This window comes from Mastigoproctus giganteus, chromosome 5 (assembly GCF_048544385.1).
Source record: "Mastigoproctus giganteus isolate SK-2022 chromosome 5, ASM4854438v1, whole genome shotgun sequence".
In the NCBI taxonomy this organism is placed as follows: Eukaryota; Metazoa; Arthropoda; class Arachnida; order Uropygi; family Thelyphonidae; genus Mastigoproctus; species Mastigoproctus giganteus.
The window spans coordinates 7,360,944-7,377,195 of record NC_143579.1 but is presented as its reverse complement, the minus strand read 5'-3'; the positions used below and the strand labels follow the sequence as shown (position 1 = coordinate 7,377,195).

Sequence of the window (16,252 nt, the reverse complement as noted above, 5' to 3'; positions counted from 1 at the left end):
CTTGTCTAACCAAGACAAGGTTATTAAGATAGAGTGACCAAGTGATAATTTTTTACATCCAAGGAACTGGATTTAAAAAATAATTTTGACACATATACTCGGATTTCAGGAAGGCTTTTGATACTACTGCACATAAAAGATAGCTGTACAAACTGGAGCAATGTGGCATTATGGGCAAGTTACTGCTAAGGATAAAGGGATGGTTAAGTGGAAGAAGACAGAGAGCAGTTATCAATGGCACTGCTCTTTGTGGACTAATATCATTAGTTGAGTTCCCCAGGATTCAGTGCTGGGCCAATTGTTGTTTTTATTATTGATCAATAATACTGATGACTGTATATCAAACTCAATGTCTAAGTTTGCAGGTGATACATGTGTTGGCAGGGTGGTTAACAACAGTTATCAGAGTGAACTACTGCAACAAGATCTAGGAAAATTGGGTTACTAGGAATTGTATATGGGTAGCAGTAACTCCAGGGTAACTTATGAACTATGTAGTACTATAATCAGAGTAGTGAAGAATGAAAAAGTTCTTGGGGTAATGCTGCAGTCGGACATGAAATTCACCAAGCAGTACAGACATGCTGCCAGGACAACTCACAGGGTCTTGTTAATGATATACAAAATCTTTTGCTAGCAGGGATAAGGAGGTGATTATCCTTTTGTATAAGGCCATGATTAGGCCGCATCTTGACTACTGTATACAGGTCGCACCTTAAGTACTGTATAAGGTTTGGAGGCCTCACTTTAGGAAGAGATGTAGAACAGCTGGAATGAGTGCAGAGAGGGGTAACCATACTGGTGAAGAGAACAAAAGGGTGCTGTTACCTAGAATGGCTTCAGTACTGCAAATTGCAGTGTCTAGAGTAGGCACCTGCGAGGAGATCTGATTGAGGTGTTTAAAGCCTTGGATGTATTAAGTAAGCTGAATGTTAATGGCATTCTTCCACTTGCTGAGACTACACACATGAGGAATCATAAATTCAAGTTGAGGAAGAATGGTTGCAGGAGACAAGGAAGTTTGTCTTCAGCCAGTGTTAATTGTTGGACCAGGCTTCAATCAGTTGTGAAAGTGGCTGGTTTGAATAAATTCAAGGAAGAACTAGACAAATTGTTGAAGGGTATGGATGGGAGAAGTGTGTTTTTTTTTTTTTTTTTTTTTTTTGGCTGATGCTATATAAGCTTGCTTTCTTGCATCATTTGCTATTATTATACTACTACTAAAACACACGACTCGGGCAAAAACTTAGAAATCTTTATTGAATATCTCATATCGTCACTTTTTTCCCCCAAATTAGAGCACATCATGCATAAATGTTCTTGTTTATACTCCAGCACGACCACCAGGTCAGTGGAATTTACAATAAATCAATCAATACAAATGTTAAATTGTATTTAGCAGTCATGGGCTTAGTCCCGTATAACACGGTTTTGCATTACACGAAATTTTGTAGGAACCAAACTACCGTGTTATATGAGGGTTACCTGCATTTAGCAGTCACAGGCTTGAACTACAGTCCAATCAAAGAGCGTGTGCTACTGCACTTACACTCCTCACCACTCGGCTATGTCAGGCCTAAAACCACTAGATGCCACATTTGACCATTCCTCCATCAGGATATTTGTTAGCTGCTGTATTGTGGTTAGTAGAGAACTGTGAAGATGAACTGCCTTTCAAAGATATCCCAGACATTCTCAATTGGACTCAGATCTGGAGAATGAGGTGATCAGGGTAGACATTGGAAAACTTAGGAGTGTTTCTTAAACCATTCAAATACAATTTTTGGACTGTGGATAGTTATGTCATTGTCTTGAAAGAATCCATCACAATCTAGGTAAAAATGACACAATGCAGGGTGAAGTTGGTCCGATATGACACAAAGATATTCATTGGAGGTAACAAACCTTCTAACAGTATACAGACACAGTCCATACCAAAAAAACGCATTCCATAAACTACAATATGACCTGCAGCTGCTTAAGTGGTGGTTATGAGATAGTCTAGATGCAAGGCTTCATGAGGCTGATGCCACACTTTCACCCTATCGCTAGTTTAAAAAAAAAATTAGCTGCCCCTTAACAATTCCATACCATCACAGCAGTAAAATTGTATTCCAGTCTATATAGTTGTGCAGTATCAACAAAATCGAAAATATGAACATTAATTGCTAAAAATGAATGTTAAACATTCATAAATACCGCATTCCAAACCACATGCGTACATATACAATACAGTGTACCCCGCTTTATGATATTAATCAGTTCCAGAGATGCCATCGTATCGTTAAAATATCCCAATAACGCATTGTTTTTTAGTAATTCGGTTCAAGATCTCAGAAGTTGAAATTTTCACTGTATAACTAAGCTATTTATCTCTAAAATGTCATTTTTAAGGTCATGAGTGTGACCTTAAGGCCATATAAAAGGTCATGGGTGTAGTTTGTAAATTGTATTAGTTACCAATTCAAATCATTAAAATGCACAACACTTTCATCGTTATCATATGTTCCATTACAAGAATCAATTTTAAACGCCTTTGTGATATTTTTCTAAAGCAAATTTCTGGAGGTCACAACCATAAAATAACAAAACAATTTGCACTTTCCGGTTTATTGGGCTTAGCACAATCAATTATAGTTAGCACAATTTCTAAATGGGTAGTAAACTCTATGTTACTGCACTTGCAAAAATATGGATAGCTGGAATTGTGTGGTTTTTTTACGTTATTATGGTGAAATGTGTTTACCCTTTACTGAAATCTTCAATTGTATAAAAAACAAATAAATTTTCAGAATCTTCTCTTCATTCCTTTTTTTTAAGCTTCGTAAACGTTACTCCATGCAAATCGTGTTAGTTGCAATTTGTGTGTGCCATTAAAAAATGCTTATGCATGCAATCGTGAAATTTATAATTAAAAGAGAAGATTATCTTGAAAACAAACGCTTCTTGTAACATTTCTGAAGACAACTCCTTTTGCAGAAAACTAACGAGTGCCCACTGAGCCATTAACGAGTGATCAATGAGTGTGCATTTAGTCGATGATGAAGAATAAACATTCTTTAACATTTGTAAGTCATAAATAATTTCTCTATAATTATAATTTTTGCTTGATTTTACAGGCTACAATTTCATTTCTTTCAATAAATCAATCATTGTTTAAACACAAACTAATTACTGCATAAACTAATTAGCTAACTAATTTCACTGTTGAGAACACAACCCCTATTTTTAACCTTATGTCTATGGGAAATAAATTCCTGCTTTACAAGCGCGTGCTAGGAACGAATGAACTCATAAAGTCGAGAACTACCTATACCTATTCAGTTTGTCATCTACCTGAACAAGGCCATCAAGAATTACAACACTGACATCAAGTGGCCTAATGCGATTCAAGCCCTTTCTTCTACTGTTAAAATATGCATATTTGTGTAAATCAACTCATCAGACCATGTGATTCTTTTCCACTGATCCACAGTCCAGTCTTGAGCATCGCTGCACAACTCTAGTTGAATCTTTGGATTTTTTTACAGAAAGAAGCTATACAGGCACATGACTACCGAATACCAGATTCTTCAACTTCAACTGAACCAGATTCTTCGGCGTTGCCATGTAGTTCAGTTGTAAATGGGTCTTTCATTGCCGAAATTGAATTTTGCAGTCATTTGCTGCACATAGGACCTTCTATTCTGATGCACAATTTGATTTTAATTCCTGTGGACTCTTTCTTGGAGTACTGACTCTCTATCAGATTTATTCCTTTTTTTTTTTTTTTTTTTTAAATGAAAACCCAAAACGTGAAAAGTATCTGGTACTGTGCATGCAGTTAAAGGAGATGGCGAGGGAGGAAGGGGATGCTGGAAACTTTGTTCTGGAGATTAAAATTGCTTTCACCACTTCAAGCCTCCAATATGCAAAGTGGTAGAATTGCACAGGTTGATGAGAGTAAGCTACTACCTAGGCAGTGACTTACAAGGGTGTCCACATTCAGTGCTACATGGGTCCACAGCAGTGAATTTTTTTAATGCACAAGGGCTACTACTGTTTCTATGTTCAAAAACTGTATTAATTTGTTCTTATTCTGACTTCATTACTAATATTAGAGTGAAACTGACAAAAATCAGATAATTTTAAACAATATGACAAATTAAAAAAATAAACCCACATGAAAAAAATAAAAATAAAATAGGCTCTTTACATTTTTTGATAGGGTAATGTCCTCTACATCTATTTACATATCACATGATTCAATTCCATCAAATTATACATCCAAATTCTCTTTTATTTTATTTGTGAAAATTGAATAAATATTTACAAATAAAATTAACACTAACAAGTACAAGTTCATTCCAATTTTCAGTTATTTTCTTATCGCCACTGAACCCAGAGGACTCCACTTAAAACATTAGTATTATAAATTTTCTACAATTACTCTAAAAGCAGATTTGATAACAGCTATTTGAAGATGTTTAGGGAAGTCAGTTATACACAGGATAATTTGAAACAACCATGACAACATCTTCTATACATACAACAAAGCCCACACAGTGGGGGGGGGGAAATATAAATATAGTGGTTTTTTTAAGGATGGTACCAGCGGTACGGCATAACGGCACCTTGATTAACAGCGACGTGTGACATTTGGATGCAGTGCACTCGAAATTTGTAATATTCCATAAATTTTTTTTCACATGTTTAACTACAATTCAAATAAGCTTAAAATTATTTAACTAAATTTGCATTTTACGCTGTCTATTGTTAAGATATTTTCTATATAAAACTGTATAACCATTTTTCTAATTCTAAATTACTCAGTCAGACCTCTGTTTAACGAAGACCTTTTATAGCGAATTATTTTGAATTCCCCTTGGAGGTTACGTTTAAAATACTATCCGTTGAGTGAAGAAAATTTTCATATAACAAACGGATTACAAGAGAATTAAATCAGTAAGCACTGTTCGAATTTCTGGCTTTCAGGCAATTAGTGTTGCTGCTGCACGAATAAATTTAAATACTGTCTCAGACCACGGTAGTCACTTTTACGAAAGCAAAAACCCTTCCCTTTACCCCTGATGGTAGTTACCTCTTTGAGTAAATCACACTTCAGCACATAGTGATCACTGCCACCTAGTGGTTCCTTTATCTGCAGATTCTTAATGCATGAAGAATCACTACTGATAATCATATCAAGAGTATTACTCCCTCTAGTTGCCTCCCGAACATGCTTCTGTAGAAAACAGTCATCCAATCGATCCACAAAAGCCTTGCTAGTGTGTGAGTGACCAACCCACAAGTTCCAGTCAATATCTGGGAAATTAAAATTCCCCATTACAAGACACTCTGATTTACTGGCCCACTATTTCTTTGTACAGTTGTTCATTATACTCATCAGAGTCATTAGGCCTATAACACACTCCTACTCACAATTTTGCTTTCTCAGTGCTTATGTCACACCAAACTGACTCGACACTGCACTGTCCACCCACGTCGACTGGCTGTACTTCCTTGTATTTTATGTGTTTATTAACTAATAGCATAACCCCTCCTCCCTTCTTATCCTGTCCATCTTTCCTATACACATTGTACTCCCCAAATTCCATTTCTGCTCCTTATATCTGAGTGACACCAAGTCTGATATCCCAACAATATCTGCCTTTATTGTTTTGACCAACATCTCTAATTCATCCTATTTATTTACAAAACTCTTAGCATTGGTGTACACACAAGTATACATGCACATGTTCCTATTCTTAGCTACAGTAACACAGGCCATGTATTTATTTGTTCTGCAATGACACCCAGCAGTCTCTAAAATCCCCTGAACTTTGTTTTCCAGGCTGCTGCTCATTCCAATAGAAGCAGTGCAAGAATCACTTTAACCCCAAGCTAGCAGTTTTCCAACCCACCTAACATTGCCTCGATTGCATCGGCAAATATTCTTGCTCAATTTCTATTTAAAGGTATCCCATTCCTGTAGAAGCAGTCTCTACTGTTAACAAGCACAGACCAGGCTGAGAAAAATTCTACCCCTTGAGCCTTGCACAATCTCTCCAGGGCCGAATTGATCGTCAAGGCTCCCATCATATACTCTCTCTTATCATGTCTGGGCAGAATTGCAAACACCATCACCATATCAAACACTATCTCCATATTATCAACTTATTACATTGGTGAGATGGAGAGGAAATCGAGGACAAATTGAGTAAAACAGGTTCTCTGTTATAAATCCAGAGAGGAGTTGTGGTTTTATTGGCGCATTAGCAACTAATGCTATAATGTGCATTCCAGAGAGTAAGCAACTACATAATTTATAGAAATTTTGTCTGACCCAATGCTGAAAAAAGCTTGTTCTCCTTAGTTTGGATAAAGGATAAGGATGCAGGTTAGAATGGAACTAAAGGATTTGATTCCGAAAGAATAATTTCTGTATTTAGATCTGGACAAGTATGAGGAACTTTTAACGGCAGTTCAACCAGGGAAAACTGAAATGACACAACATCATCCTATTTCATACTGGTGACGCGACTAAGCAAGTCATTGAAAAGACGGGTGTTTTTTTTTTTTACATGAAAATCCCAAACACAAGAGGTATTAGAACCTATGGCACTTAGTACCGTGCTTGGGTTGGAGGTTGAGAAGACGAAAGAAGATAATTGTTGACATTAGCCTTGAACTTCGGTACACTGTAATTTACAGGAAATACGTATGAAGGAAGGTTGTTCCAGAAAACTGCAGTTGAATGAATAAATGAGGAAGATGAAAAGTTGGTTCTGTGAGTTTGAAGGTGGACAATAAATGGATGTTGGCTAGTGGCGGCACATGTTCAGACTGTTTTGAAAGAGAGAGCAGGAATTATAGAAGCCAATTCAGAAGAACAGTACCAATGGAAGTATCTGTAGAAAAGGCATGCAGCAGAAACAGCACGTCTATGAGACAGCAAGTGGAGGGATTCTGTCAGAGAGGAGTCATTAATTAACCTAACTGCCCTCTTCTGAATGGAATCTAGAAGCCTAAGAGAGGTTCCCACACCGCCCCAGATGTGGGAACAATATTCCATGGTAGGGCGGGTTTGCGATTTGTACGGAGTGAACAGCTGTTTGAAATAAAAGTAACGCCGAGAGCAAAAGAGAAAACCAAGTTTTTTAGATGCAGAGGAAGCAATATCTGTAATGTGCTTGTGCCAAGAAAGATTAGAAGTCAGGATAATCCCCAAAAGAGATATATCATTTTGCCTAGAAATTGGAGTGTCACCAAATATAAGCATAGGAGCAGAAGAATCCTTTTTGCGAGATATAAGACAAGACAGTTTTAGAAGGGAAAGAAAAATGGGATGCTAGCAGGTTAGCTTTATCCTTGGCTGAAGTGACAACAGAACCATTTGGTTTTGAGAGCTGGGAGCAGAGATGGGCAAAAGTTGCAGCCAACAGCTTTGGCAAGAGACCAGAATGCTTGGCTACCATTACGGCAAGAAGCAAGTTTTCTACTCTATGCAACATCCTTCTCTTGAACAGTCTTAGCACATTTACTGGAAAACCAAGGTTTAGATAAAGGACGAGATTTTAAGGTGGAATGTGGAATAAAGGATTCCATTCCTACAAGAATAATTTCACTGACACGATCTGAGCAAACGTTGACTTCCGAAGTTTTGAAACAGTAATCCGACCAAGGAAAAGAAGAAAAGAAATCTCACAGGTTATCCCATTTCACATTCTTGTAATGCCAAACAACACGAGGTTGGTAATAGCCATGAGTTAAAGGCTCCACTGGAGAAGAGAAAATCACTAAGTTGTGATCTGAGGTGCCTAAAGGACCTGTCACATCGACCGTGTACTTAGAAGGGTTGTTTGTGAGAAAAAGATCAAGCGTATCGGCTGTATGGTTAGGATTGTCCGGTATTCTTGTAGGCAAATGAACAATCTGTCCCAGATCATTAATAATTGCAAAAGCCTCAGCATCTTGACCAGCTGGGTCAGTGTGACTAGAAAACGGAAGCCAGCTGGAGTTGTGAACATTAAAATCACCAAAGAAAATTACCTCACTCTTAGGAAAGTTGGACTGTAGAAAGTCAAGTTGCAAAGAGAGGAAGTCAAAGAGCTCCAAGTGATTAGTGGAGTTGGGAGAACGGTAGAGACAATAGATGAATCTGACACAATGAGGTAGAGAGCTTTTAAGCCAGAGAAGATCAAAGAGAGGAGATTCCAAATTACCAAGTCTCTGACAGGGAACATCAGAACAGACATATCCACAAGTACCACCTTTGAGGCTAAAGGAATCATTCAGCAAATAATTTGGGCAACTGAGATGAGCAGTAGTTGAATCAACCGATAACTGAGATTCTGTCAGAAAAAGTAAATGGGGTTTGGCAGACTGCAAGTGGAAATGGACATCGTTGAGATTAGAATTGAGACCACGTATATTTGTGAAATGAACTAGGAAGTGTTTGGGAGGTTTAGATCTTTTCGCAGATAAGCTTACTCTATTAGTTTGACAATTTATGGTGTATTCAATAGTAAGAAAAAGTGTGGGGGGGGGGACATGCTGGTAATGAAATTTTTGGATATGGCGTACACATAGTAAGAATATACCCAAATCCTTGACATAACGTGGCCTCGACAATGCCCCCTGCATACACACTACTCGGACTCCCTCCAGTCACTATCTGGCAGCGTAGAGGTAGTATGATTATACACCAGCTGATCTGGAAGCCTCCTAAAGAGCTACCAATAGGTTCGGTCCTGTGTAATAACTAGCGGGGCCTGCAAACACCGTTTTAGAGCTGTACCCTCGAAATGTTAGGAAGATTGGATCTCGCCTAGATGTTCATCATAACCTCAAAAGTCATCAGTCATACTACATGATGGAAGAGATGGGGAAGGGTTGACATTACAATGGAGAAGAGATCAACACAAGTTGTGATCTGAAGTACCTAGAGAGCTGCTTACATTAACTGAGTACTTTGAATGCTCGTTGAGGAAAAGTACACAGTTAACGTAAGCACTCAGGTTAGTCAATTTTTTGGTATCCTAGTAGATAAATGAAAAAGCTGTGTAAAGTCTCCGGTAATATCCAAGGCTACATCATCTCTACAAAATTGGTCCATACAATTGAAAAATTGAAGCTAGATGGAATTATGAAGATTAAAATCACCAAGGAGAATTATCATTAATTCACTATTATGAAAGTTAGACTGGAGAAAGTCGAATTTCCAAGAAAGAAAGTCAAAAGAGGTCTGTGTGATTTGTTGAGCTGGATATATATTTTAAAATATGTTGAGAGACATTTTAAGAAAAAACAGAAAAGCAAATCTCAAACAAGGAATATAAGAGCAGACATATGCACAAGTATTGTGCTTTAAGTGAAAAGAATCATGGTTGAATAGTTTAGCCTAAAGAACCAAGGAAACAGTTGTGATTCTGTTAGAAAAATTAAGTGGAAGTTAGAATTTGGAAATAAAAATCACTGGAGACTAGAACTGAGCCCATATATAGTTATAAAATAAATTAAGATGCTTCTGGGGAAGCTTAATTAGCATCTTAATGCTTTATTAAGATGCTTTGAACTTTCAATAAACTAAAATTTGCCAAAAGCATCTTAATGAATTAACACACTTTGGGGGTTTAGTTTTGCATTTAAATTTTTCTGTTAATTTGACATACCATATGCATGATAATATATATCTCACTTTTTAACCCAGGGACTTCAATTGTGTCCCCCTCCCACGGGCACACAACTCAGACTTCCCTCTACTTATGGCTGGAAGAATGAAAACAGCAAGACTCACTAACTGTTCTGGATGCCGCTTAGCACATTACCAAAAGACTCACTCCAGTGGATTGTCTAGCAGACTGCTTGTGAAAACTGTTTTAAAATGCTTGAAATGTAAGGAATTAGATCACTCCATGGTGCCTGTTATAACTTCCAAAGGAAACTCGTACTGCACTGTGAAGAGATGTGAGGATGGAGCTCCACAAGATCCCTACTCTTGATGCACTAGTTTTAAACAAACAGCACTACTAAATGACTCTACAATCTGTTTAAAAGAGGACATACCATTATGAAAGCCTGTTTCTTGACTTACTGGTCTCTCATCAATTAATTCTGTCATGACTTATAGATAATGAAGCAGTTTTCTGAATTGCTGCACTGTACAATTCAGTTATACTGAATATTTATTACAGTATGTCACATGTCATTAGAAATAAATACAATAAATTGAAGACTTTTTTCCCTTCCTGTTTGCAGCTATAGGTTGTCAAGGAGTGTCTTGTGTGTTAGTAGTACTTTGCATATGCAAAGTATAATAAAAGTAAAATAATGTGGATCGCCAACATCACTACATTTATTTACAGCACTCACACTTTAACAGATTTAAACCAGACAAGGCTTGGCTGTCTAAGTAATTGTTAATCATTGCATTCAAATAACTAGTCAAACTCAGAATTTGTAACTTGTAAAAAAGAGAGAGAGAGAGAGAGAGAGAGGAAAAAAAAAAAAAAAAGAGTAACTCACAGTTAACGATTCTCTTTTCTTTCCACTTGTAACAAGTGTAAAACCCTGAGTTTCAATAGCAACTCCAGTTTTCTGAACATGTTCCTCAATGTACCTAAATCAATGGAAAAGTAAATGACTTACTGAGTGACATTTTTTTAAAATTATATATACAGAGTATCCTCTAAGTCACTTCCAGAGGAAAAATCAGTTATTTGCCAAAATAGCAAAAAGTGAATGTGTGCTTGGGGGGGGGGGGGATTAGTTGAAAATCATGGCTTTCCAATCTAGTGTTAGAATGGAAGCCCATGATTTTTACACAGGATAAGTCACTATAGCACTACCTTCTTGTCATATCAATAATAAAAGGAGTTGGCAATATTGCCATTTTGACATAACCACAAAAATGGGATGTGTTTCCAGAATAGGGAGAAGTAGTAGTAGAGGAAAGATAAATAACAAATGAAGCCACTGTATTTTACTGAACTCACAGAATAATTTTACATAATTGAAAAACAGTTGTAAAGTTGCAAGTCAACAAAACGTATTGTTGACATCATAAGGAACACCATGCAGGTTTGTATAGTCCTGTGTATTCGCTATGAAATATTGTTGGGGTGACCAATGGCTGTGCTTGTGGCATGGTTATTTGCCAGGCAATGTCCCCAATACAGCAAAACCACTATGTCAACCAGTAGTACACAGTACCTATAGTCAAGAATAGCAATTGGTTTGTTTCCAATGAGAGTACTACAGGTACAAGTTATTTCATGACCATGAAATACCATGAGAGTACTACAGGTACAAGTTATTTCTCTATGTGTTCTGTGGGCTAAACACTAATAGTTATGTGCACACTGTGCAAAAAAGACAAAATGAATCTCATACACATAACAGGCATGAGTCAACAGTCAACAAGTATCACCAATGCCATCTAGGACAAGCTATGACCATCTCATTATCTAATTGGGAATGTCTTCACAGAATACCTGCAATGTGCTGCTAGTGTTGGCAGAAGTGCTGATATCACTATAAAACTGATTCCTAGTTGCCAATGCTCCAACAGAGAAAACTGAACAGGAGTAGTAAAGAAGTTCTGTCCAGCAGATGCTCCAACTGCAAAAATTCAACCCATATATAATGCACACCAAGCAGAGATTAGAAAGAGACTCAGAGAGGACATAAGAAAATTTAACACAAGAAAAGTAGAACAAGCATTAAGGGAAAACAAAGGATTTAAATCAGCAGCCATGAGCAGTAATACAGAAAGACAAATGATACTGAAACTGAAGAATAGCGATGGCGTACTTATAAATAGCAGAGAAGGCATAATTCAAATAGCATAAGACTACTATAAAGAGTTATATAAGGAGCGAGGGAATGATGCCAGCATTGGGGAAGATGGATCGCAAATTAGTAACACATACAACATACCTGATATCCTTCCTGATAAGGTAGAACATGTGTTGAAGAAAATGAAGAATCAGAAAGCCTCAGGGGAAGATGAAGTTACTGTAGAGTTGTTAAAATTGGGAGGAAGAGACATGACATAAAAACTGGCAAAACTCTTCACAAAATGCATTAGAAAAGGTGTGACGCCTAAGAAATGGAATAATGCAATCACAGTTTTGCTGCATAAGAAAGGAGATAAATCAGAAATTGGAAATTATAGACCGATTAGCTTGCTATCCCACATCTACAAGTTGTTCACAAGGGTCATTATTAACACATTAGAAAGAATACTTGATGAGAATCAACTGAAAGAGCAAGCTGGCTTTAGGACAGGATTCTCAACTATGGATCACCTTCACGTAATATCACAGCTAATGGAGAAAGCAAATGACTATAAAACACCATTATGCCTGGCATTTGTGGATTATGAAAAGACATTTGACTTCATACAGCATAAGGCAATGTTTCGGGCACTGGAAAGACAAGGCATCGATACCCCATATATTATGATTTTGAAGAAAATATCTGAGAGTGCTACCTCCTTTATTAGACTAGACAAAGATAGCAGCAAATTTAAAATCGAGAAAGGAGTTCGACAAGGAGACACAATATCTCCGAAGCTGTTTACTGCTGCCCTTGAGGAAGCTTTCAGAAGATTAGACTGGTCGCAGAAAGGAGTCAATGTGAACGGAGAGTACCTAAACCATTTACGATTTGCAGATGACATTGTGGTTATAAGCCACGATCCCAAGGAATTAGAGGAAAATCTTAAAAATCAGTTATGCACAGTTAGTAAGGATTTTGGACTAAAGATGAATATGGCTAAAACAAAAGTAATGATGAACAAGTATGCCACAGAAAGGGAAGTAATGATTGAAGGAGCAGTAATTGAAAAGGTGGAGTCATATACTTATCTGGGACAAGTTATTAGCTGTAATAATGATAAATGGCTGGAAGTCAAGAGAAGAATAAATTTTGGATGGATAGCATTCAGGAAATATAGTCACATACTGAAGAGCAATATCCCAGTTTGTCTGAAACGTAAAATAATGAATCAATGTATACTCCCCACCATGACTTATGGAAGTGAAACTTGGGCACTCACCAAAAGAATGGAAGAGAGAAGCTGAGAACTACACAGCGAAGAATGGAACGAATTATACTGGGAATCAGACTGTTAGATAAGAAGAGAAACACATGGATTAGGCAGCAAACTCAAGTAAAGGACATTCTTATCAAAACTAAAGAACTAAAATGGTCTTGGGCAGGACACATAGCTCAAAGACATAATGACAAGTGGACTACTAAGAAAATAACAGAATGGTACCCAAGAGGAGCTAGAAGAAAACCTGGAAGACACCTGGAACAATGGAGATGGACAGATGAATTCATGAGTTTGTGGGTAGTAAACGGATGGCCATTGCACAAAACAGAAGGAACTGGAAAGTTGCTGGAGATGCCTTCATCTTGCAGTGGATTGAAAATGGCTGATGATGATGCAGAGATTACAAAGCAACAAATCAAACAGGCTTTTGAATTTTTGTGAGTAGTTTCAGCTAACATGAGCACAGCAGGTTATTCCGGAGGCAGATAATTATGCTTCCAACCTCAGTGATTGACCAGACAAGAATTCTCCATAAGTCTTGATTCTCATTATCAAACTGATCTCTGAATCAACATGTGGCGTGGCATCATATGTAGCAATGCTACCAACCATGATGCCTGTCTTTTTTAATAACAGATTAACAACAGACTGTTACTGCCTTATTAAGAGCATATTACAGCCTTATAATTGAATAAACTTCACATCACATTTTTGATTTTACTCCTAGTAGAATGGAGCACCACACATCAGCCTTACTGCCAACAACTGGTTAGATATCCTTTTTGCCTGGACAGTGGATCAACTGAAGGGAACAGTGGAATGGCCAGCATATTCGCCAGACTTCATACCACTGAATTTTTTTCTGTTCAGTCACTTGAAATGTGTAAAAGAACAGTTTGTACAATAAATACAAACTTGTATGATGTTCCATATCATGTAAGTATGGTTTTGTTGACTTGAAAAACTTTTCCACAATTGGGCATAATTGAAATAATATTTCTGTATGACTTCAATTAAATAATTGTTTCATTCACTATTCAACTTTCCTGTGGTAGAGCCTCTCCCTACTCTAGAAAAACATCTTTTATGGTTATGTCCAAGTTGCTAACTCCTTTTATTACTGATATTCCAGCAGGGCAATACTGTAACAGTTCATCCTAGATAAAAAAAAAAAAAAGTTCGTCTTTTACCAAATAATCAACTTCTATGGAAGCAGACTTATAAGACTCCCTGGTGTGTGTGTGTGTGTGTGTGTGTGTGTGTGTGTGTGTGTGTGTGTGTGTGTGTGTGTGTGTGTGTGTGTGTGTTTTAAATGAACAACACAGCTATTAAATAGATAAATATTTAGTATACATTCACTGGCAAACAAAAAAATTGGAAATCTTTATTCAATATCTAGTAGAGCGACCTTTTTGCCCAAATTACAGCCCATACACATTGTGGCATGGATTCTAGCTCCAGGTTTTACTATTCTTCCATCAGGATATCTGTCAGCTGCTTCTGTATTGCTGCCCTTTCCAGCACATCACAGATGTTCTCAATTGAATTTAAATCAGGCAGAATTAGGCAGCTAGGAGAGATGTTGGAAATCTTGAGACCGTTCCTTCAACTATTCAGATGCAATTTTTGCATGCTAGATAGTTGTGTTGTCATCTTCAAAGAATCCATCATAATCAAGGTAAAAATGAAGTAATGCAGAGTGAAGTCTGACCTGACAAGAGAAAGAAGTAGCTTTCGTATATGCACACAACTAAAAAATCCAAGGTTCTTCAACTCCCACCACATAGTTCAGTTGGAAATGGACCATTCTTTGCCTAAATTAAATTTTTTAGTCATTTGCTGCAAACTGGACCTTCTACTCTGACACACAATTTAAAAAATACTCTTTATTGTATACAGAAGGCACACTGCTGTATACATCACCATTCACGGCTACAAGACAGGGGTTTACATAAAAGGAATAACACAACATAATTTCATTCTTCTCATACACGAGGATGAGAAGAATGAAAAAAAAAAAAAAAAAAAACAGCCTTATGACCTTTATACATGATTAAAGCCTGGAACACAAAAATGACAAATTTACACATGAAAATATATTTACAACAGCATGTTAGCAAGTAACATTATTTCCGGGGAGAAGTCCTTTTATAGTCAAGGACAGTCATCTGAGCAGGCAGAGACAGGTTGAACACTAGAGCGATGGTTCCATGGCAGTGATGGACAGGGAGCAGATTCTAATGTCCAGTGACATAGTCCTGAAAGGAAGTCGATGGATGTCGACAATAGAAGTCAAAATTTCGCTTTACGAGTGGGTGCTCGTAAAGCTAGAATTCATTTCCCGTAGACGTAATGTTAAAAACGGGGGTTATGTTCTCAACAGTGAAATTTGTTAAATTAAATAAAGGTCAACAAAACAGTTGTTTATGCTTAAACAATGATTTATTTATTCAAAGAAATGAAAACATGCCATTAAAATTAAGCAAATTATAATAATGAAGAAATTATTTATGTCATACAAATGTTAAAGGATGTTTATTCTTCATCATCATCATCGAATAAATGCACACACATTGATGATTCTTTATTCACTGTTGGCTCAGCACTTGTTGGTTTGTTGGAAACACAAGGAGGAGTCTTGTTCTTTGGAAATGCTTCAAGAGTCGTTTGTTTCGAAGCCAGTCTTCTTTTCTTTATAAATTTCATAATAGCATGCATAAGCATTTTTTTAAATCTGTAGCAACTTTTCTAATGTGCTCAAAATTTGAACCTTGTGACTCGAAAATCGCAATTGCTTTTTCTGTGTGTTGAAAAGCCCCTTGAGAGTGAAGGAACAAACAGGAGTTTCAGTTGTTAAATCTTCTTCTTCCTCAGCTTCTTCACATTTTTCCATTTCACGGAGGTCTTCAATTGTGAGCTCTCCGTTGTGTGTTTGAAGCAGATCAAGGATGTTAGTTGTAGAAACCTCAAGCTGCAATTGGTTAGCAATATTAACGACCACTTCTGTTTCATTTTGTATGATCTCTGCTGGTTCTTGAACTCCTTCAAAATCACCAATAAACTGATGACAGAGTTTATCCCAAATACCCTTCACATTCTTCTCTGCAATTTTGTTTCAGGCTTGTTTTGTTATTTTGATTGCATCTAAAATATGGAATTCTTTCCAAAATTCTTTAAGAGTAGGGCCTCCCTCCTTATCTCTGCCTCTCC

General features: G+C 37.1%; 1 protein-coding gene across 2 annotated transcripts in view; it reads right to left on the bottom strand.

Annotated features, from left to right (window-relative positions):
* The window catches only part of LOC150085147 (uncharacterized), a 307,492-nt gene that overhangs the window by 81,642 nt on the left and 209,598 nt on the right, over positions 1–16,252 (bottom strand). For both annotated transcript variants that reach the window (XM_090373892.1, XM_090373893.1), the window contains one exon: positions 10,507–10,600. In XM_090373892.1, the coding sequence (XP_090230018.1) occupies positions 10,507–10,600 (94 nt within the window). The remainder of the gene's footprint in view (positions 1–10,506; positions 10,601–16,252) is intronic.